Source organism: Mastomys coucha, unplaced genomic scaffold (assembly GCF_008632895.1).
Source record: "Mastomys coucha isolate ucsf_1 unplaced genomic scaffold, UCSF_Mcou_1 pScaffold4, whole genome shotgun sequence".
In the NCBI taxonomy this organism is placed as follows: domain Eukaryota; kingdom Metazoa; phylum Chordata; class Mammalia; order Rodentia; family Muridae; genus Mastomys; species Mastomys coucha.
Window position 1 is genome coordinate 17,292,722 of NW_022196910.1, and position 9,701 is coordinate 17,302,422.

The 9,701-nt window shown below is 44.6% G+C and overlaps 1 protein-coding gene and 1 long non-coding RNA gene across 4 annotated transcripts in view; one reads left to right on the top strand and one right to left on the bottom strand.

Moving 5' to 3' along the window:
• The first annotated feature begins 606 nt into the window (after nt 1–606).
• Nucleotides 607–9,701, top strand: part of Uhrf1bp1l (UHRF1 binding protein 1 like) — a 73,850-nt gene continuing 64,755 nt past the window's right edge. For 2 of the 3 annotated variants that reach the window (XM_031348878.1, XM_031348876.1), the window contains exon 1: nt 607–902. Coding sequence is in view for 2 of the 3 variants with exons in the window: in XM_031348876.1 (XP_031204736.1) it covers nt 859–902 (44 nt within the window). In the remaining variant the exon portion in view is untranslated. The other variant, XM_031348877.1, reaches the window with a different exon arrangement.
• The window catches only part of LOC116075665, an 18,127-nt gene continuing 14,014 nt past the window's right edge, over nt 5,589–9,701 (bottom strand). The window contains exon 2 of the long non-coding RNA XR_004112679.1: nt 5,589–5,689. This is a non-coding gene — a long non-coding RNA (uncharacterized LOC116075665). The remainder of the gene's footprint in view (nt 5,690–9,701) is intronic.

Below are 9,701 nucleotides of genomic sequence, written 5' to 3' on the forward strand. Positions count from 1 at the left end.
GAGAGAGAGAGAGAGAGAGAGAGAGAGAGCGCATAGAGCCAGACAAGTGGAGGCCAGAGGATAAGAGATCACTTCTTTCCTTTGCGGTGGTTTGGGCATCAAGTTCAGATCATCAAGCTTGCTTGACAAGTACTTTTTCTGGCTGAGGCATCTCACTGACCCTAAACTTTCTAGTTTCTAGGTCTTTAGATATATTTGGTTAAATATTACATACTGTCAGTTTTACTTCTTTTAAGGTAAGACTAACGAATGGAAACATTAAATTACAGCCGCTAGTCTAAGGGAAGGATGAACCTTGGCAAAAGGAACTGAGATTAAAAAGCTGAGATGGCTCAAAGAATAACGTGAACAGAGCTATTCGTAGAGCAGAAAGTTGAGTTCGGAGGAAATAAAGAAGCAAGACCAGGAGGAGAAAGTCAGTGACAGAGGCACAGACAAGATTACAGGGAGATGAAGAAAGGATGAAAGGTTAAAAGTAGCATCTGGGAATCGGAGTCCCCTGGTCCTGCTGAATCAGGGCAGCAGAGGCCAAAGTGGGCACGGCTGAGGATTCCCGGAACTCGCACAGGTCCCGCCCACCGCGCGCTCGCCCCGCCCCCGATTCCTTTCCCCGCCCCCGGTCTCTTAGGTGATGCTGCAGCCAAGATGGCGCTGGCGGCGGCCGCGGCGTCCTGAGCGTCATGCTCCGGGCTCTCGGCGGCGGCTGCGGCGGCTGTGGCCTCGGCCAGGGCCTCGAGTCTCTCCCGAGAGTGAGCGCTCCGGCGCTTCTCCTCCGGCCGGGTGAGGCGGGACCGAGAGGAGACCGCCGCGAAGTGAGGAGGCTGTGAGGAACGGCGAGAGAGCAGCGCGGCAGGCACCATGGCTGGGATCATCAAGAAACAGATCCTGAAGCACCTCTCCAGGTCAGCAAGCGCGCGGGGCCGGGTCCCCTCCGCTGGCCGCCGGCTCTTTGGTGTAGAGGTCGCAGGTCCGCGCTCTGCCGGTGCTGCTGGCGCCCCCGACCGGCCTCCGGAGTCACGCGGAGGGCGGCAGGGCTCGGCGGGCCGGGGTCTCCGCCGGGGGCCGCTCCTGCGCCGAGGCTGATGACGTCCCCGGCGTCACCCAGGTGCTGGGTGGATGGATGGGGTGGGCTGGGACCCGGTCGGGCTCGGAGCAGAGCGATTCCGTTAACCGAGGAGGACTGGGGTGTGTTTGGTGTGTGCCCGTAAAACGTTAACCTTGGGATTGTTCTCGGTGCTCCCTACCTGGCGTTCCCGCTCCGCTGCACCGGAGGGTGTGCTTGTTTGCACAGTTCGGATTTGTTTTAGGGAAATAAGCAGGAGTTCTCAGCTCCGGCAAGTACTCCATGGAAGTCGTTTTCAGTCCCACATCGTTCTTGCTGGAGAGTTTTCTGATTTTTGCTTCCGAGACCCTTGAGTTCAGGGAGTTAACGTCTCTGGTGTTTAAACCCCAGACGTGTCATTCTTTCCATTTCATAACACAGTTTTAGTCAGAAACATGACTCAGTAAACTGGCAGTTTGTTACTGCTCTTGGCTTCTCCATATTTGTCTCAAGACACAGGCTAAATATGAGGATCCTATTCCAAGTTGGTGACAGGGAATTAAAAGCTTGGTTAGATCTCTTTCTCAGTTAGTTATGAATGCTTTTTAACTGAAGGCTCTCAGGTTTCATGATAGATTTGTATAGTAATCATTAGTCTTTATTTTTCGGATATGTGTATATGTATATGTATACATGTATGTATATATTTTACAGTTGAGAACATATTGAACAAAAACAATACTATGATTCAGCAGATTTTTCCTGACATTTTATTGAATAAAATTTAATACACGCAGTATGTACACATAAAATATCGAACTATAGCAAAGTTTGTGACCGTGTGTTTGGTTCTTAACATCACTACTTAGAAAGTGTGTATTTGAAATAGGTTATGTAGCTCAGGCTGCCCTGAAACTCATAACAAATCCCAGGCTACCCTCAAGTTCAGTGTCATCCTGCCTCACTCTCCTGAGTGCTGAGATTACAGGTCTGTGCTATCATGATTTGTTGAAAATATTTCTTTAATTATATAGATAGTGCAATACTGAGTCATCTTATTTTGAATAATGTCTATTACTTAGGGTAAGTCTGACTCATGAGAGACAGTTCAGCCTTGCCTGTTTCTAGATCCATAAGAAAATTCAGGTCCATAGATAGTGATTTTATTGCCTATTTCTCTCCCAAGGATAATGGTACCATACCATTCTGTATGCCTAAAAGAAAATTTAATTCAGTCGATAAGTGCCTTAGGGCATTATCCTTTAATTCTCTTGTATAAGTCCATTTGGGAAGACCTCTTAAGAGCAGGAGTGTAATGGCTTACTCTATCACATAGATAACTCCCACATACTTAGACTTAAGTCCTTAGGATTACATTATAATCTTCCTGATTTCTTACACCTCTGTGGTAAATAGTAATGAGCATTTCTTTTTAAATCAGAAAGTTTCTAAAACATTAGCATTTTCTTTCTTTTTAAATGGAGAAAACATTTGTAGTTTATTTTTTGAAAAATTTATTATATTTTTTATTTGCTTACTGTATGCATCCAAGTGTGCACATAATTGCCTGATCCAGCATATGTATGGAAGTCTGAGGATAATTGGTTCTCATCTACCACCATGTGTGTTCTGGAGGTGGAACTCAGTTTACCAGGCTGGGTAGAGTGCTGGCCTAGCACGAAAGATGCCCAAGGTTCAATGCTTAACGCTTTATAAACCTTATAAACTGGGTGTGATGGCAGATTCCTATAGTTTCTGCACTCAGGAGATGAAGGCTGTCAGATCAAGATCATCTTTGGCAGCATAGCCTGAGGCCAGCCAGGGATGCTGGAATAAGCTGAGGGAGAGGGTTGGAACCTGTACCACTTCATAGAGAGGAAAAGTTAGGAAAATGTCCAAGTTCTTCCAGGCTCTCCTGCGGGGACTCTTCCAGGAAGAAGTCTGTCTAGAAAAATAGAATGGTCACTCTGAGTGAAACTTAAGATTTTAAGATTAAAACTGGCGGTACTGGAGGCTAGGCAGCACTTTCAAAGTTGGCATATTGGACAAGTATTTTATAAGAGATTGACACATACTTATGCTTTAAGTAAATACAGCATGGTTTGAGTATTATAAGTCATATCTCTGTTCCTTGCCTAATGTTTGTTTCCTAAGTGCCTCTTGCCTTAACGAAAAGTTTGTAGACTTGACTGATCTGAACCAACTATGGGGCATGTGAAGAGAGACAGGAAGAGGTTAGAAGTGTTATATTTTAAGAGAAATGAAACAGGAAAAGCCTTTGAAAGAGAAATTACCCAGATTTTTTAGGTCAGAACAGGGTATGTAACCAACCCTCAACAGGGTTGAGGGTGGTTATAGGGAATCTTCTTTTTTCACCATAAGAGGATAGGAAGTTCTTTAAAACATGCACATATATGAAAGGGAGAGCCGGGCGGTGGTGGCGCACGCCTTTAATCCCAGCACTTAGGAGGCAGAGGCAGGCGGATTTCTAGCCAGCCTGGTCTACAGAGTGAGTTCCAGGACAGCCAGGACTATACAGAGAAACCCTGTCTGGGGGGGGGGGGGAAAGAAAGGGAGATTGAGCAGGAACTTCCTGTCTTTTCACTGTTACACCTTTTTATCTGTTGCTCTGTGTCTCTGTGCACATGTCTGTAGGTATATGTGCAGGGAAATGTAGTTGAAGCTGTTGGGTGGGTCACAGATTCAGAGCAAGATCTGACCACACACAGGTGGAAGACAGGCAGGGACAAAAGGTACACATTTAATTAAGCTGGGACTGAAAAGTGATAAGAAAGATCCAAGTACAAATGCTTGCTTCCCGTCACTTAGCCTTAGAACATAGGATATGATACACAGGTTTTTCTGCAGATTAGGAGTTTACTTAGTAGACAGTACCTCATGGGGTGGAGTCCTTGCCCTGTTTGAAGCAGTGGTTGCTAACCATTGGAACTTTGTTCCACTGGAGACACTTGGTGATGGTTTTGATTATTGTGACTTACTTGGAGGGTTGTCGCCCGGTAGGTAGAGGCCAGGGATGCTGCCCAACACTCTAATGCACAGTCAGCACAGACCTCTAAAATGAAAACCCATCTGGCCCCAGTGTCAGCAGCGAAAGGCTGAGAAACTGGTTTAAAATATGTAGATGTGTATCAAATGATTGAGTTCGATAACTTTGCTAGCTAAGGTTATTTTGTCTGCAGGCAACAGAAATATGTCAATTTAAGTAAAAAGGGAAATGTAGTTGAAGCTCTTGGGTGGGTCACAGATTCAGAGGAAGATCTGACCACACATCCTGAGACAGGCGGAAGACAGGCAGACTCCTTGAATTTCCCCGGGCCTTCATCTTAGAGCAAGGCCTGTCAGTTTCAGATAGTAGAGTAGACAGTTCTTTGCTCTAGAGGACTACTCCGTGCAGTGTGGGGTGTTTAATATTTCTAGGAATTTCCAAACGTTTCCCAGGGGATAAAACTGTGCCTGATTGAAAATTGTAACTTTGGAGTTAGGACCTTACTCTCTGATCTTTCCTGCCAAATTTTAAATTCTTAGGAGCCAAAATTTTTATGGCCGAGTTCTAGCTATTCATAGATCAGTTTGTTGTGGCAAAAAGTGGAGCAGTGTCTTATTTACCTTTCTATTGCTGTGAAGAGACATGACAACTGAAACAGTTTATAAAAGAAGTCATTTAGCTGGGGCCTTTCATTTCCATAGGATGAGTCTGTGGCTGTCAAGTCGGGGAGCATGATAGCAGGCAGTCAGACTGACAGCAGGCAGTCAGACGTAACACTGGAGCTTCCATCCCTATTCATAAGCACAAGGCAAAGAGAGAAAGAGCCAACTGGGAATAACTTGGACTTTTGAAACCTCAAAGCCTGCCCCCACCCCCACCCCCACCCCCAGTGACTCATCTCCGCCAATAAGGCCGCCACACCGCCTAATCCTTCCCTAATAGTTCCACCAAGTAAGGATCAAGCATTCAAATATGGGAGCCTGTGGGAAGTGTTCACATTCAAACCCTCACAGGTAGCAAAGATCTGGTTATAAAGACAATTGTTTTGAATTGAGATAGCTGCTCATTTTGGTGTCAATAGGTTTAGCTAAATTAGATTTTCCTGACCCTCATATGCTGTGGCTGACTGCTAAGAAGTAATTCCAGCTAACAGAAGAATATAGTTAGCATAGAAGTCTTGTTTGTGGAGTCTGGGTCCAGGAACAATATCTAAAGGAGAATTATAACATCTACAATGGACTTGGAGTAACTCATGCACTGGAAGAATGCTGTATCCATCAGAACCTATTATCTCTTTGTTGCTCTGTGTTTGGAGAACCAGATTTGAAAAGGTTCTGGTCCAGGCCAGCTCCAAGGATAGCGGTAGGAGAGACAACCTGAGTTTCTCAGTGTGAGTTGTTTTGTAAACTAAGGGGAAAGGACAGTTTGAAAGGGTGAGTGCAGGCTGAAGATTTGGCTTGTGGGTGAGGTGCCTGTTTGCACCACCATGAGGATCTGTATTCGGATCTCAGCCACTGACCTACAACTCCATGCAGCATCAGACATATGTCTTTAATTCCAGGGCTGGGAAGGTGGAGACAGGAGGCTTCCTGGAGCTTACTGGCCTGCTAGTCTGGCTTCGTGTTCAGTGACAGTCTATCCTGAAAGGTAAACAGGAGATGGAGTGAAGAAGACATCAGATGTTAATGTCTGGCCTCCACGTCTGTGTGCACACATGTGTATCCACATACAAACTCCTGCACAAAATCACTTTCTCAAGTAACTAGATCTCTATTCAAAGACTAAGTTTTCACATGAGTTTTTGTTGTTGTTTTTGTTTTCTTTTGAGGCAAGGACTTGCTATTTAGCACAGCTTTGCTTGGAACTCTTAGATTTCTTATTTACTGTGTGTGTAGGATACATGCATGCTATGGTGTGCATGTGGAAAGTCAGAGGACAACTTGTGGGAGTTGGATCTCTTCCTTCCATGTAGGTCCGGGAAACAGAACTCAGGTCATCAGCTTTGGTGGCAAGCAGCCTTACTCACTGAGCCATCTCATCAGCCCTTGTTTGGGACTTTTGATCTTCCTGCCTCCAGCTTCCAAGTGCTATGAATTCAGGCTTGAGCCTGGATCTCTGGCCCACGTTTTGTAATAAACCTTAACAGTTTCTAGGGATATGTGCCTTTCAGATCCTGAGCATGCATATTGATCATTACAGATGCAAGGATGATTTTAATAGATTCTGTTCTAGGAAGCATAAATAGGTTTGTTTTGTTTTTACATTATTTCTAAACTACATTGCTGTATGAAATTTGTGAATTGGTTTACTTAGATTAGGCAACTGAGAGAAAACTTGGTTACTTTTTGGATTACAAATGAATTTACTTTGGTATAATTTGAGGTTATTTAAAAGTAATTTTGTTTTTTATAGTATTCATTTTAATATAATTCCTAGTAATACATGCATGTTGACATTAGCTATACTAGTTTTTTTTTTTAACAAATAAATTACTGGATGCCTGCTCTGCACTACTGAGAACATAGTAATGAGAAAAATCAGTAGAAACCCTCATACTCATGGTGTTAAGTTTTAATCAGAGGATAAGGGCAATCAATAAATAGTAAACAGTGAAACATGTAGCAGGGCATTAAATGCAGTTTAAAAAGTAACAGAAAGGGGGTAGGAAGGTAGGGGTGGGGTTCGTAGTTAGCCTGATTGTTGGTGGTCAGTAACGCTCAACTGGAATGTATTTCACAAGACCTGAAAGGGGTGGTGGGAGCCAGTGCAAACAGCTCTTATGGTGGCAGCTTGCTTAGTATTTTGAAATATTTTGAGGCCTCCAGTGAGGTGAAATAGAGTGGAGTAGGAAAGACAACACAGGGCCCAGCTGGGGAGAGTATAGCTCAGTGGTTAGGAGCTTGTTTGGCATGCTTGAAGCCCTGGGTTTGATCCCCACCTGACAACAACACATCCAGATCATGTTAAAGTACAAAAACAGACCTTTGGGGACAAAAGATGTGGGTTCTCCAGCTTCAGATTTAGAATGCTTGGCTAATGTGCACAGGGCTCTGAAGGCTATCTAGGGCACCACGTTTGAAATGGGGAGACATGGCAGAACATGACTACAGTCCTAGTGTGTGTCATGTGGAGAAGGGAACTCAGGAAGTTCAAGGTTATTCCTGGCTGCTTTGTGAGTTAGAGGCCAGCACAGGCTTGGTAGAGGACAGGGCATCTTGTATCCTTCATCTACAACCCGTTACCCACCAGGAATTTCTGTCCTTCTGTTCTTCCTTGTGGGTCCTGAGGACCAAACCTAGGTCATCTTATTTACTGGGACAAAGTTTCCTTATATCCAGTATCAATGTGGAAACTGGTAGTGACTGGCTTTTACACTGAAGTGAGGTTGGAAATCACTAGAGCTTTTTTTTTTTTTTTAAAGATTTATTTTATTTATTTTATGTGTATGAGTACACTGTAGCTGTACAGATGGCCGTGAGCCATCATGTGTGTGGCTTCTGGGAATTGAACTCAGGACCTCTGCCGGGCCCTCTCGCTCCGGTGTAATTCATTGTAGCTGTCTTCAGATGCAACAGAAGAGGGAGTCAGATCTCATTACGGGTGGTTGTGAGCCATGTGGTTGCTGGGATCCAAACTCAGGACCTTTGGAAGAGCAGTCAGTGCTCTTACCAGCTGAGCCATCTCGCCAGCCCAAAAGTAGTTTCAACATTATTTTTTTTGTTTGTTTGTTTGTTTGTTTTTGTTTTTGTTTTTTCGAGACAGAGTTTCTCTGTGTAGCCTTGGCTGTCCTGGAACTCACTCTGTAGACCAGGCTGGCCTCGAACTCAGAAATCCGCCTGCCTCTGCCTCCCAAGTGCTGGGATTAAATTTTTTTTTTTTTTTTTTAAAGCAAAGGATCACTGTGGTAGCTGTGTGAACATCAGGAAAGAGAAGAAGTGAAAGGCCAATGGAGACAGTTAACTATACAAGTGAAAAAATGAAAACAGGGTAGATAGATTCCTTGGAGTTGCCGAGGGTCAGTTCCTAGATGTACTTGGAAGGTAGAGCCCCAGCCATTGACTGACAGACAAGATACGGATTAAGAGTTCTCTTAAGAGTGGTAATAGAAGCCACTGACAAGATGGGATTGCCGGAACTGAGTTGGAATTGACTGCTGGGGCATCAGACTGTCAGAGAGAGGGAGTTTAGTTTTGAATGTTAATTTGTATCTGTTCATTGTGAAATAGAGATACTCTCCCTTTTTAATTTGTGACCTGATTTAGACTGCAACTATTTAGTCTAGGGATAACAATGAAAGTGGTTTTTTTTTTGTTGTTGTTGAGGCCATCTAATTGATTCATGATTCTCCCCCAGTACTTCACTTTTCTCCTACTTCTTTTTTTGTTTTGTTTTTGTTTTTTGTTTTTTTTAAATTTATTCATCATTTTATTTGTTTACATTTCAAATGTTATCCCCCTTCCCAGTCTCTCCCCTCCATGAGCCTCCCACCCCATACCCCTCCCCTTTGCCTCTAAAAGGATGCTCTCCCACCTACCCACCCACTCCTGCCTCACCCCTCTAGCGTCCCCCTTCTCTGGAGCACCAAGCCACCAAAGGTCCAAGGGCTTCCCCTCCCAGTGATGCCAGATAAGGGAGTCCTCTGCTACTAATGTTGAGTGAGCCATGAGTCCCTCTCTGTGTACTCTGATTTGTGGCTTAGTCCCTGGGAGCTCTGGGGGGTCCGGTTAGATGATACTGTTCTTCCTATGGGGTTGCAATCTCCTTCAGCTCCTTCAGCTCTTCCCCCAACTCTTCGATTGGGGTCCCCAGGCTCAGTCCAATGGTTGGCTGTGAGTATCTGCATCTGTCTTAGTCAGGTGCTGGCAGAGCCTCTCAGAGGACAGCCATCCCAGGCTCCTGTCTGCAAGAACATCTTGGCCTCAGCAATAGTGTCAGGGTTTGGTGTCTGAATGGAATGGATCCCATATGAGGCCGTGTCTGGATGGCCTTTCCTTCAGTCTCTGCTCCATTTTTGTTCCTGCATTTCCTTTAGACAGGAACAATTTTGTTTAAAAATTTTGAGATGGGTGGGTGGCTCTATCCTTCCACTGGGGGCCATGTCTGTCTATTGGAGGTGATCTCTTCAGGTTCTATCTCCCGGCTGTTGTGTATTTCAGCTAACTTCATCCCTATTGGGTCCTAGGAGCCTCTCACATCCTTGGCACCTGGGACTTTCTAGTGGTTTCCCAAGTTCCGTACCTCCACTGCTACTTATTTTTATTCCTTCTCCTGGCCGTCTGGACTTCTTTCCTGTCTCTTCCCATACTTGGTCCTGCCTCCCTCTCTTTCCCCTTTCTCTTTTCCCTTCCAGACCCCTCCCTTCCTCTGCGCCCCCTGCCCCTGTGATTATTTTCTTCGCTCTATTAAGTGGATTTGAAGCACCCATAGTTGGGCCTTCCTTCTTGTTATGCTTCATATGGTCTGTGAGTTTTATCATGAGTGTTCTGAGTTTTGGGGCTAATATCCACTTATCAGTGAGTATATAACATGTATGTCCTTTTGGGTCTGGGTTACCTCACTTAGGATGATATTTTCTAGTTCCACCCATTTGCCTACAAAGTTCGTGAAGTTGTCAGGTTTTTTTTTTTTTTAAATATTTATTTTATTTTATAT